Below are 13,760 nucleotides of genomic sequence, written 5' to 3'. Positions count from 1 at the left end.
CCATCACAGTATATACAGCTATATATACAGTATATATATAGTTTTGCATGAGGGGTATAAGTTTAGGTGTAGGGTTAAAGTATGGGCATGGAAAATACAGCTTGGATTGCAGAAAAACCATTACACTTATAAAGTCCCCATAAAACATGCAAACCCAACATGCTTGTTAGTGTGTGTCTCTATAGGAGCAGGAATGAGGAACCTGCTTTGCAGACTCACAGAAACACTTGTTTTACACACGTGACTCAAACACAGAACCAAGCAACAGGGAACACCTGATTTCAGAGAAAGAGAAACCTAAGTGCAGCTGAGCTGTTGTGTGTTTGTGTCTCTGTATTCAAGCAGTAAAATGGCAGAAACCAGAATTTCAGTGGATCAGAAGGAGTTCACATGTGCAGTGTGTCTGGATCTGCTGAAGGATCCAGTGACAACTTCCTGTGGACACAGTTACTGTAAGATCTGTATTACAGACTGCTGGGATCAGGAGGATCAGAAGAGAGTCTACAGCTGTCCTCAGTGCAGACAGACCTTCAGTCCAAGACCTGCTTTAGCTACAAACACCATGCTGACTGAAGTGGTGGAGAAACTGAAGAAGACCAGACTCTCTGCTGACTGTTACGCTGGAGCTGGAGATGTGCAGTGTGACGTCTGTACTGGAAGAAAATACAGAGCCGTCAAGTCCTGTCTGGTGTGTGTGAACTCTTACTGTCTGAATCACCTCGAACAACATGAGAGTTTCTTTAGAGGAAAGAGACACAATCTGACTGAAGCCACTGGACGACTGCAGGAGATGATCTGCCAGAAACATGAGAAGATCCTCGAGGTTTTCTGTCGCACTGATCAGAAATTTATATGTATGATGTGTACAGTTATTGAACATAAAAACCATGACATTGTATCAGCTGCAGAGCAGAGGACAGAGAAACAGGTATTTAACACTTGTGCTCAAGTTAATACTTAGTGCTGTGATCCAATAGTCTGTTTGTTTTCTGTGTAGAGCTGCAGCTGAACTACACAGAAACACTGTCAGTGTGGAGCGCTACGTCTGTTTCAGTTTCACTTTTATAATACCTACACTTGCAGTTTTAAACAGGCCTTAATCTGATTTAGTGTCAGTAGTTTTCTGTGAGATTGACTATCATCTGTTTGTCCTGCAGAAGCAGCTGAAGGAGACACAGAAGACGTTCCAGCAGAGAATCCAGCAGAGAGAGAAAGATCTCCAGCAGCTGAGAGAGACTGTGGAGTCTCATAAGGTGAGTCTGGAGAAGAAGAGAAGTTTGTCTCCGTCTCAGTTCAGACTCACTGAAGCTGAATCACTGTGTGTCCTAACAGCGCTCTGCACAGACAGCAGTGGAGGACAGTGAGAGGATCTTTACTGAGCTCATCCGCTCCATTGAGAGAAGCCGCTCTGAGCTGATACGACTGATCAGAGATCAGGAAAAGACTGCAGTGAGTCGAGCTGAAGGACGACTGGAGCGACAGGAGCAGGAGATCAATTATCTGAGGAGGAGAGATGCTGAGCTGGAGCAGCTTTCACACACACAGGATCACATCCAGTTCCTGCAGGTAACACAGATCTAGAAGAACAGGATCATAGTGGACTTGAGCAGATCCTGCTGTGACAGAGACTCACAGAGAAACAGTTCATGAGTGTCTTATTATATAATCATCAGTCAGACTCTCATCTGATCATCTTCTTCTGAAAGAGACGTCGCTTACAAATGGCTTTCAAGTCCGGGTCTCTAACCACTCTTAAGTGGTCAATCGAATAGTAGCCTTTGAGCTGCTTTTCCTCAGCTAATCTACTCCACTGATGTGCTTGAGCTGTTAGATGGACGTTTATGTTCTTATCAGATGTTTTATCAACCAAAATATTTCCTAGAAAGTTCACAGAGAGTGTAAGTGTCAAATACTAGAATCTGTAGCTTTAATGTGATTTAATGAATAGGAGAAGAATGGAGCTGATGCTGTGAAAGTGCTGGATTGAGTCTAAAGATCAAATCTGATGTTCCTGAAGGTTATTGAGTGAAGTGTGGAGCTGATGAGTTTGATTTCTGTTTTCTGTAGAGTTTCCAGTCTCTCTCAGCACCTCCTGAATCTACAGACGTAAATGATGATCTCTTCAGTTCTCTCTTCTCTTCTGATGCTCTGAGAGAATCTGTCCATCAGCTGAGAGACAAACTGGAGGATTTCTGCAAAGAGCAGCTCAAGAAGATCTCAGACAGAGGTAAAGTCCTGGAGATTCATCTGCTCTCAGAAACCAGTCCATCATCATCTCATATCATGGAGAACATCATATTAGAAATGTGTTAGGAATAGATACAGGATCATGAGAATCACACTGTTCATGTCTGTTGATTTCCACAGTGCCATTCACCAGCATTGATCTCTGGACCAGGAACGACTTCCTACAATGTAAGTCAGTAAGAAAACCAGCAGAAAAACTCTCTGAGAGTCTTCATGTTCTTCCTGTAGAAGGAGAAAGAAGAGTTTTATAACTGAAAAAAATTTTTTTTTTTTACATTTTCATGAGGGCAATACATGTCACGATCATTAGATGGAGTGCCCATGAGCTTCAGTAGAGGGCACTCCAGTCAGAACCATTCCACCCATTCACCACCAGTTGTCACTTGGACACTAGCACCTCTCAAACTGTTGCACTACACCCGAACTACATTACCCATGAGTCACTACATCACAATCACCCTGCCACACCTGCACCTCATTCATCAGCCAATTTCCTTGCCACACCTGCACCTCATTTACACACACACATAAAGCAGCACACTCACTCTCACTCACTGCGAAGTCTTGTTTAGCCAGTCTGACATTTCTGAGCGTTTTCCCTGTGTTTATTATTCCTGTGTTTTGACCTTTGGACTGTTTATTCCGACTCTGATTCTCCGCTGCCTGTCCCGATCCCTGCTTGTTTCTGATTACGATTCTGGTTATCCCTGACACACCTGACGCCATTCCTGATCTCTGCCTGTATGACCATTCTGTTTAATAAATGCTGCATATGGATCCGAACGCCTCCGACTCCTTGTTACAGAAGACCAAACCAGGATCCAGCAGCTTTAAGGAGTAAATCCAGGTCAGCCATGAATCCAGTAAGCCAACTTATGGGTTTACGTCAGGGAATTAGGCCCATCAAGGTGTATGTGAAGAACTTTATTGAGTTTGCCCATTTATCTATCATGGACGAGATGTGCCTGATGATATTTTTTCGTGGTGGCCTATCTGAGCCGCTTGGCTCACTCATGCCTTTGCATGATCCTCACTGGACTCTGCAGTATTATATTGATCTGGCACTCCAACTGAGAAGCTCTACATATACTGTGGGTGTTGTGGAGGAGGAACACAGCACTTTTGCAGTATCCACCACTCCTGAGCCTTGTCCTGTTATGGCCGCCAGCCCAGTGCCTCTGCACAAGATTGCCGCCAGCCCAGAGCCTCTGCACAAGATGGCCGCCAGCCCAGAGCCTCCGCACGAGATGGCCGCCAGCCCAGAGCCTCCGCACGAGATGGCCGCCAGCCCAGAGCCTCTGCACTAGATGACCGCCAGCCCAGCGACACTGCACAAGATGACCGCCAGCCCAGCGACACTGCACAAGATGGCCGCCAGCCCAGCGACACTGCACAAGATGGCCGCCAGCCCAGCGACACTGCACAAGATGGCTGCCAGCCCAACGACACTGCACAAGATGGCCGCCAGCCCAACGACACTGCACAAGATGGCCACCAACCCATCAACACTGCACAAGATGGCCTCCAGCCCCGTCGACTTTCCAGAGTCAAGTCAGGTCCCCGTCGACTTTCCAGAGTCAGTTGAAGTCATTACTAACACCCAAAAGTCAAGTAAGACAACAGTTAAATTTCATGAGTCGAGTCAGGTTCCGGTGAACTCCCCAGAGTCGAGTCAGGTTCCGGTGAACTCCCCAGAGTCGAGTCAGGTTCCGGTGAACTCCCCAGAGTCGAGTCAGGTTCCGGTGAACTCCCCAGAGTCGAGTCAGGTTCCGGTGAACTCCCCAGAGTCGAGTCAGGTGCTCATGAACCCTCCAAAGTCAGGGTTAGTCACCGTCGACCTTTCAGAGTCAAGTCACCATTAACCTCCATGAACTAAGTCAAGTCACAGTTGATCCTCAGGAACCAAGTCAAGTCACCAACGATCTTCATGAGCAAAGTCAAGTCACCATTAACCTCTGTGAACAAAGTCAAGTCACAGTTGATCCTCAGGAACCAAGTCAAGTCACCAACGATCTTCATGAGCAAAGTCAAGTCACCAACGATCTTCATGAGCAAAGTCAAGTCACCATTAACCTCCGTGAACTAAGTCAAGTCACAGTTGATCTTCATGAACACAGTCAAGTCCCCAACAATCTTCATGGGCACAGTCATGTCACAGCTGATCTTCATGAACCCAATCAAATCACCACAGATCTACCAGAGCCTCAACACATCTCAGCCGAACTCCCAGAGCCTCGTTACATCTCAGAGCTCTCGTCCTATCCTGTCACGGCCAGGGAGGCCGTCAATGAGCTCTCATTCATTCCGGTCTGGGCTACAGAGACCATCCACCAACTCTCTGTCTGTCCTGTCATGGCCACGGAGGTCCTCCATGAACTAACCGCCTGCCCTGTAATGGCCACGGAGGCCAGCTACCATCTCATCACGGCCACGGAGGCCGCTATTAACCTGTCAATGTTCTCTGTTTCAGTCCCACCTGAGCAGACTTGCGGTCCGGTGCCATCGACTCCACTGTGGTGGTCCTCTGCTTCGCCCTGGTGGGCTTCTGTCCCATCTGCTCGGCTGTGGTGGTCCTCTGCTCCGCCCTGGTGGGCTTCTGTCCCGTCTGCTCGGCTGTGGTGGTCCTCTGCACTGTCCTGGTGGTCTTCTGTCCCGTCTTCTTGGCTGTGGTGGTACTCTGCTCCGCCCTGGTGGGCTTCTGTCCCATCTTCTCGGCTCTGGTGGTCCTCTACTCCTCCCTGGTGGGCTCCAGCTCCACCTGCTCCACTCTGGTGGGCTCCCACGCCACCTGCTCTGCCTTGGTGGACCCTTGTTCCCGAGTTAGGGCCATGGCGGGCTCCTGTTCCCGAGTTAAGCCCATGGCAGGCCCCTGTCTCCTATGTCAGGTCCAGAAGGGGCTCCTGTTTTCCTGAGTTAGGCCCAGGAAGGGCTCCAGTTCTGCCTGCTCTGCCCCGGTCCCCGACCACGGCACTTCTTCATGGACCTGGCCCTCCATCCCTCCCCCTGTTCCGCCTCTGCTCCACCGCTCCCATCTTAAATTGTTTTGAGCGTCTGGAAGCCACTCCTTTGGGGGGGGGGGGCTATGTCACGATCATTAGATGGAGTGCCCATGAGCTTCAGTAGAGGGCACTCCAGTCAGGACCATTCCACCCATTCACCACCAGTTGTCACTTGGACACTAGCACCTCTCAAACTGTTGCACTACACCCGAACTACATTACCCATGAGTCACTGCATCACAATCACCCTGCCACACCTGCACCTCATTCATCAGCCAATTTCCTTGCCACACCTGCACCTCATTTACACACACACATAAAGCAGCACACTCACTCTCACTCACTGCGAAGTCTTGTTTAGCCAGTCTGACATTTCCGAGCGTTTTCCCTGTGTTTATTATTCCTGTGTTTTGACCTTTGGACTGTTTATTCCGACTCTGATTCTCCGCTGCCTGTCCCGATCCCTGCTTGTTTCTGATTACGATTCTGGTTATCCCTGACACACCTAACGCCATTCCTGATCTCTGCCTGTATGACCATTCTGTTTAATAAATGCTGCATATGGATCCGAACGCCTCTGACTCCTTGTTACAATACATATATTTTAAGTTCTCAAATATGTAGATATCGTAATAATCATAATAAGCATGCACAATATTTCTGTCGTGTCCAGCTGGATGGGCATGTGCACATCTTAATGTGTTGTGTTTTTGAACAGTTACTTTTTTTTGTTCAAAGTCTTTTTATTGATATGTGACATAATATAACAACAATTTAAAGAAGGACGAAAAACAAAACAAATGATGTGTCATCATTATACATGATATTATGCACACTCTTAATCTTTTCTATAAAATATTATTATTACTATTATTATATATAGGCCATTCTACAGAATTGGTGCAAACTGCCGTCCCACACCCAGAAAACACAGTTAAAAAGCATTTAATTATTCAAACTTAGAAGTTTACTAAGATCCTTCCATTATGTATTGAAACCCACAATAATATTTAAAATATCAGTAAGCTTAATACATATGAAATCATCATGTATTGGGTACCTTCAATTGGGAGGTGGCTGTCCCGAACCTTAATCTTTAAATTTGAACTTATGAAAATATTGAAAAAAAGAAAAAAATCCATTGTTGTTTTAAAAAAATAGAATTTTGATTATTTTAAAAAGTGAAGCTCGAAAAAAATATTTATTTTATATTTTCTTTGTAAATTATGAAACTTTATGTAAAAAAAAATGTGTTCACTATTTTCATGTCACTACTGAAACTAAGATGAGATAACCAATAACCTAAGCTTAGACTGAAATTAACCACACACCTACATTTATTATCAATAAATATTTATGTGCCCCTCTCTCTCATAGCTACAAGGTCAGTAGATAGGGCCCATCATTTTGAGGTTAATGTGCTCAAAAGTCTGAAAATCTGTGTGTAACTTTTAAGGAACGTCACTACCAAACACTTTTGGGTGTTACTCCATATCATTTAATTTTTATGTGTGTAGACTGTTCAGAATTGTGCTAGCTAACCATGTGCTGATAGCATCTTTGAGCTGGATCAAGAGTTTCTAAAATTATCACTACCGAAACATTTGATAGAGTTTCGGTAGTGACATCTTTGTTTTAGTTTTTTGGTGTTGTCCCATAAAATTGTCACTACCGAAACAGTCACGACCGAAATATGCATCATTGTGTCTGTAGTGACAAAAGGGAACACATAATCCTCATATTTGGGGGAAATAAACAACATTTTATTACAGTTATGCAGTATTTTAGTATTTTAGTATGTTTTAGTATGCAAGTTTGTAAGTAATGTGATGTGGTCACTACCAACAGTTATGCCCAAAACATGGGATGGTATGATAGTGTTTGGTATATATTTGACCTAATGAACCCTTAACTTTGAAATCAGTATACAACAAATCTCATAAATTACACTTTAAATATTGTTATAAAATTTTTAATTGTTACTGATTTACCTCTAATTAAAATTTAATAAAATAGCAAAAATTTATATTTACAATGTAGATGTAAGAAAAACCATAAAAGGTTAATATAGTCCTTATAATTCAATTAGTATTACTGTGTTTTGGAAGTGACAAATTTGGGGAGAAGACAAATATTCCAATCTTTCAGAAAATACATTATGAGAATTAACTGTGCAATTACAGAAATGTGTACCTTTGATATTATACAATTTGCATAGATAAAAACATTTTTTTTTTTAAAAGACACCTATTGTTCAAGATGTTTCCAAATCTGACTTTGGACCAATTCTGTAGAATGGCCCATATATATATATAAAGAAATAATATGTTTTTGTATTGTCATCTAAACATAATTTAAACATACGTGTACACGCTACAGTAAATGTATCTTGTGTATGTAATGTTTATATTTGCTGAATACTGCCCTTTTTTACTGCCAAGATTATGCTGTATTCATAGACTTAAATTATAAATGAGCTCCCTGTCTGACTAATTTTTGTAAAGCTGTTACTGTATTCCAGCAAAACGTTGTGTTACACACAATCAAGACACATTATTGGTTACATTATCAGTCTTAAAAGTAAAGTGAAATACAGTCCCAGGTGACCCATACTCAGAATTTGTGCTCTGCATTTAACCCATCCAAAGTGCACACACACAGCAGTGAACACACACACACACACACACACACACACACACACACACACACACACACACACACACACACACTGTGAACACACACACAGCAGTGGGCAGCCATTTATGCTGCGGAGCCCGGGGAGCAGTTGGGGGTTCAGTGCGTTGCTCAAGGACACCTCAGTCATGTTCTTGCCAGCCTGAGACTCGAACACACAACCCTTGGGTTAGGAGTCAAACTCTCTAACCACTAGGTCACGACTTCCCCACAAAGTCATTTGTGTCACTTCAAAAAACTACAATAAAAAATACAATATACAAAATATTCTTCACTTTAGAAAAAAAGAAAAAAAGGCTATTAATAAGAAATGTCTTATGTTTTGTAAATTTGTTAATCTGTACTGAGACACTGATGATACACTGAACATGAAAAGATCAAACAGATTCATAATTCCTGATTCTGATGTGTTTTATCTCCATCAGATTCCCATCAGCTCACTCTGGATCTGAACACAGTGAATAACAACCTCCGTCTGTCTGAGAACAACAGAGAGATTACTGGCACTGACACAGTCCAGTCGTATCCTGATCATCCAGACAGATTTGATGTGTATCCTCAGGTGTTGTGTAGAGAGAGTGTGTGTGGACGCTGTTACTGGGAGATTGAGTGGAGTGGAAATGTGGAGATATCAGTGTCATATAAGAGCATCAGCAGTAAGGGACAGCGTAAAGAGTGTGTGTTTGGATATAATGATCAGTCCTGGAGTTTGGACTGCTCTCCTGACAGTTACTCATTCAGCCACAATAACATAAAGACTGTTCTCCCTGTGAAGTCCATCAGCAGGAGAATAGGAGTGTTTGATGATGTAGTCAGGAGAATAGGAGTGTTTGTGGATCACAGAGCAGGAACTCTGTCCTTCTACAGCGTCTCTGACACAATGAGCCTCATCCACACAGTCCAGACCACATTCACTCAGATGCTCTATCCTGGGTTTAGTGTTTGGTATGGATCAGTGAAACTGTGTTGATGAATCAGAATAGACTGACGAGAGATTCTACCCATAATTCTTTGAGCTGCATGATGAATCAGTAACAGTGAGATGTTGTAGAGTCTCTTCTTCTTTTCTCTTCATGACATTAATACGCAATATTGAACTTCTGTCACTGAAACAGTCAGAATAAATGTATCCTCATGTAAGATTTACAGATTACTTTCTCAACAACATAGCAAATAATTGTGTAAAGGATAATGCACAAAGAAAAATCTAAATCATAGATAATCAAAATAAAACAAAAATTGTCAAATTATTTTTATATAAATTTTTTTTGCCGTTTTCTCAAAGTTTCAGCCTGCTGTTCCTACAATATATAAAGTTTTTAAACATTAGAACTAAAATAAACAATATTTTGAAAATAAAGTTTGATTTATGTGCATAATTATCCGATTCATCCGATTATTTAAAACAAAAGTAGGAAAGATACGCTCCATTCTCTCCAGCCCCCCCACTGTATCTGCTTCCCCGCCTTCCCCCCCCCCCTCTTCACCCTAGTTTTTCTACCCCCCCAGTAATATACACTGACCCTCAATCTGGGACTACCCAGCTCCTCTGATGTTTCAAGGATATCACTCAGCATGAAATTGAAGTCCTGCTAAGGAAGATGAAGCCATCCACATGTGACCTGGATCCATTTCCCTCAGCCCTGATAAAAAGTCACTCTTCTGCAATAAGTCCCATGATCACCAATATCATCAATCAGTCTCTTCGGTCCGGCCATGTCCCCACGTCTCTGAAAAAAACGGTCATCAAGCCACTACTCAAAAAGCCCAGCCTTGATCCAGATGTTCCTGCTAACTACCGCCTCATCTCCAACCTCCCTTTCCTGTCAAAGGTGTTGGAAAAGGTAGTTTCCGACCAACTCCACAACCATCTCATAACTAACAGTCTTTATGAGAAGTTCCAGTCTGGTTTTCGCTTTGGCCACAGTACAGAAACTGCCTTGGTCAGAGTTACTAATGACCTACTGATGACGGCTGATGCTGGATCTCCATCACTTCTCATCCTTCTCGACCTCACTGCAGCATTTGACACCGTGGATCACCATATCCTTCTACACCGCCTCCACTCCTCTATTGGACTCTCTGATACTACCTTGGCTTGGTTTACATCATATCTCACGGACAGAACAGAGTATGTTTCCCTGGGTGGTGCTAAATCGGACACACACTCTGTCACTTGTGGTGTCCCTCAAGGATCAGTCCTTGGCCCCACCCTCTTCACACTGTACATGCTCCCCCTTGGTTATGTCATCAGCCGGCATGGAATATCTTTCCATTGCTATGCTGATGACACTCAACTCTACATTAAAACAAACCCAAGCCCCTCTGTAGCCCTCTCCACAATTTCCACCTGCCTGGAGGAGATAAAGGCGTGGATGACGGCTAACTTTCTGCAACTCAATAGCTCAAAAACGGAAGCCATTCTTGTTGGCACTCCACATCAGACCCGGTCATCCACCATAAGTACCACCACATCACACCCATCCTAAAATCCCTCCACTGGCTTCCTGTCCAGTACAGGATTGAATTCAAAGTTTCCCTTCTGACCCACCAGTGCCTCCATGGAACTGCCCACTTATATCTCAAACAACTCATCACCCCCCTTTCCTCCTCACGCCATCTCCGCTCTGGACAGGCCTACCTCCTCCAGCCTCCGAGGACAAGGCTTCGAACTATGGGCGATCGCGCCTTCTGTTCAGCTTCACCCAGTCTGTGGAATGCTCTCCCTGTCCATCTAAGGGCCCCACAAACTGTTGACTCTTTTAAAAAAGGACTTAAAACCCATCTTTTTAGAAAAGCCTATGGCTAAAAGTGCTATTTTTTATGTCTTTGTTTTCTTTTTATGCTAATTTTAAAGTTTATAGTATATAGTTTGTTGTTTTATGTGCATTGTAGCACTTTGAGGTCATTGAATTGATGTAAAGTGCGTTACAAATAAAATTTATTATTATTATTATATTTAATGTAAGGAGATCTGTATACATGATCTCTCAGTCTCTCTCTCTCTCTTTAGAGGAAGAGTGCAATTACAGCTCTCTCGCTCTTGGCAAACATTAACCGCCTCTGAACCATAAAACAGTGCGTGAGGCAAACGCTGACTTCCTGTTCGCTCTCATACACACACTTCAGTTCCCGAAGTCTCGTGTAAAGTCTTGACTGAGGCCCGATCAGGCATTTACTCGCTCTTCCAGGTCCTGAACTTTCCAGAGGAATCTTTCCAAAGTCATCAGAAACTCCCCAAAACCAGCCCAGGAAACACAAACGAGGTTCTGATGTAGTTTGTACACTCTATCCGTCACACACACACACTGGAGTTTAATATTACAACAGCATCATGGGACAATTGTTGCAGCCACATCCTGTATTAGCAGAGGAAATGGTCTGGTAATGGTTTACAAATGTTCCTTTCTCTGTCTGTCGTTCAGGTGTAATTATTCTCAGAGCGACTGTGTGTTTCATAGTCACCGTGAATCCAGATAGAAGTAATGGATGTTTATAATCACTTTCCTGTTCCTGTTCAGTCCAAAACATAAACATGTGCAAACAAACACACACACACACACACACACACAAAATAGCCATTGGTTGCTCTGACCAGTTCACTGATTTAACAGGATAAAAGAAATGATCAAACATTAGGAGTCTTAAGTACTAGTCTAACTAGTAGTTTGCCAAGAGATAACAGCCTTCCCTTGTTACAGTCAAATTAGAATAATCAAAAAAAAATTATGTAACAAACTTGTAAGACTAGCCAAAGTAGTTTATGCAACTGGCCGAGTGCACAAAGTGATAGTCTCTAAATTGCATAAAGGACACATTAACCAAATAAATCTTGCTGTATCTTATTTGATACATTTCCTCTAAATTATCCTCTAAAATGTTAAACCTGTGTAACGGATCATTACACTTTGACATTTTCAGTTTTTTGTTCACTTAATAACCTTCAGCGAACGAATAAGTAAAATAACGAATTTTCAAACCACTTCATTATGATAATTATCCTTATTTATTTATCTGAATGGAAATCATAAAAGATGATGATGAAAAAAGGGTGTGGTCTGAAAAACGTGATGCAAAAAGAACAGGTAGAGAAGAAGTTGTCGAGTTGAGTCGAATCGCAGAAGTGAGAGCCTGTGAGAAGTGGTGGAACTGAGTTTCTTTACGGTTGCATTGAATATTTGATGTCGTCTTTGGAGTATAACAAGAATCGCTTGAGTTTCAATCCTTGGGGAATACACCAGGAAGATCGCGTAGGTATCTTTGGATGTATCTGCACATGGAAGAGTTGAGGCAATCGAAGAGGAGTACCAGTGTTCATCGGCACGCCAAACGGTTGGGGGATTTTATTTCTACTCCCTTTTAACTTGACTGCTGGCCAAATTATTCTTACGCCAAATCTCTCTTTGAATCCCAAAAATAGAAGAGACCAAATGATACCATTTCCATGCTTTTAAACGTTTAGTTGATTTCGCATTCCTTTATAAAAAATTATAGGCCCTATCCTTAGACAAAAGGAGCCAACTACAACCCGATTTTTAAAATTTAATAAAATGAAAACTAAAGTAATTTCAAATCACATGAGCCAATATTTTATTCATAATAGAACATAGATAACGTAGCAAATGTTTAAACTGAGAAATTCTACACTTTTATCCACTTAATTAGCTCATTTAAAATTTAATGCCTGCTACAGGTCTCAAAGAAGTTGGCACGGGGGCAACAAATGGCTAAAAAAGCAAGCAGTTTTGAAAAGATTCAGCTGGGAGAACATCTAGTGATTAATTAAGTTAATTGATATCAGGTCTGTAACATGATTTGCTATAAAAAGCTTTGTCTTAGAGAAGCAGAGTCTCTCAGAAGTAAAGATGGGCAGAGGCTCTCCAATCTGTGAATGACTGCGTAAAAAAATTGTGGAAAACTTTAAAAACAATGTTCCTCAACGTCAAATTGCAAAGGCTTTGCAAATCTCATCATCTACAGTGCATAACATCATCAAAAGATTCAGAGAAACTGGAGAAATCTCTGTGCGTAAGGGACCAGGCCGGAGACCTTTATTGGATGCCCGTGGTCTTCGGGCTCTCAGACGACACTGCATCACTCATCGGCATGATTGTGTCAATGACATTACTAAATGGGCCCAGGAATACTGTCAGAAACCACTGTCGGTAAACACAATCCGCCGTGCCATCAGCAGATGCCAACTAAAGCTCTATCATGCAAAAAGGAAGCCATATGTGAACATGGTCCAGAAGCGCCGTCGTGTCCTGTGGGCCAAGGCTCATTTAAAATGGACTATTTCAAAGTGGATTAGTGTTTTATGGTCAGACGAGTCCAAATTTGACATTCTTGTTGGAAATCACGGACGCCGTGTCCTCCGGGCTAAAGAGGAGGGAGACCTTCCAGCATGTTATCAGCGTTCAGTTCAAAAGCCAGCATCTCTGATGGTATGGGGGTGCATAAGTGCATACGGTATGGGCAGCTTGCATGTTTTGGAAGGCTCTGTGAATGCTGAAAGGTATATAAAGGTTTTAGAGCAACATATGCTTCCCTCCAAACAACGTCTATTTCGGGGAAGGCCTTGTTTATTTCAGCAGGACAATGCAAAACCACATACTGCAGCTATAACAACAGCATGGCTTCGTCGTAGAAGAGTCGGGTGCTAACCTGGCCTGCCTGCAGTCCAGATCTTTCACCTATAGAGAACATTTGGCGCATCATTAAACGAAAAATACGTCAAAGACGACCACGAACTCTTCAGCAGCTGGAAATCTATATAAGGCAAGAATGGGACCAAATTCCAACAGCAAAACTCCAGCAACT

General features: G+C 42.8%; 1 protein-coding gene across 3 annotated transcripts; it reads left to right on the top strand.

Annotated features, from left to right (window-relative positions):
• The first annotated feature begins 284 nt into the window (after positions 1-284).
• LOC132113456 (tripartite motif-containing protein 16-like) lies at positions 285-9,020 on the top strand. Of its 3 annotated transcripts, none has more exons than XM_059521220.1 (6): positions 285-823; positions 1,164-1,253; positions 1,333-1,566; positions 2,068-2,227; positions 2,368-2,415; positions 8,366-9,020. In XM_059521220.1, exons 1-6 carry the CDS (start codon positions 350-352, stop codon positions 8,908-8,910), a joined length of 1,551 nt encoding a protein of 516 aa, XP_059377203.1. In that variant the 5' UTR covers positions 285-349; the 3' UTR covers positions 8,911-9,020. The 3 variants fall into 3 exon arrangements, with proteins under 3 accessions (XP_059377203.1, XP_059377202.1, XP_059377204.1); XM_059521219.1 differs by having other exon boundaries at positions 285-928; positions 1,158-1,253; XM_059521221.1 differs by having other exon boundaries at positions 285-928; positions 1,158-1,253; positions 2,068-2,273; positions 2,396-2,415.
• The last annotated feature ends 4,740 nt before the right edge of the window (positions 9,021-13,760 follow it).

This window comes from Carassius carassius, chromosome 33 (assembly GCF_963082965.1).
Source record: "Carassius carassius chromosome 33, fCarCar2.1, whole genome shotgun sequence".
Classification (NCBI taxonomy): Eukaryota; Metazoa; Chordata; class Actinopteri; order Cypriniformes; family Cyprinidae; genus Carassius; species Carassius carassius.
Note: the sequence above shows the minus strand (reverse complement) of the source record. Positions and strands in the feature narration are given on the sequence as shown.

Bases quoted from the DNA above. Each gene is read 5' to 3' on its own strand.
- LOC132113456 (XM_059521221.1), top strand. From the start codon at position 350: ATGGCAGAAACCAGAATTTCAGTGGATCAGAAGGAGTTCACATGTGCA. The intron at 929-1,157 runs GTATTTAACACT...TTTGTCCTGCAG, and splicing joins AGCAGAGGACAGAGAAACAG to AAGCAGCTGAAGGAGACACA. The intron at 1,567-2,067 runs GTAACACAGATC...TGTTTTCTGTAG, and splicing joins ATCACATCCAGTTCCTGCAG to AGTTTCCAGTCTCTCTCAGC.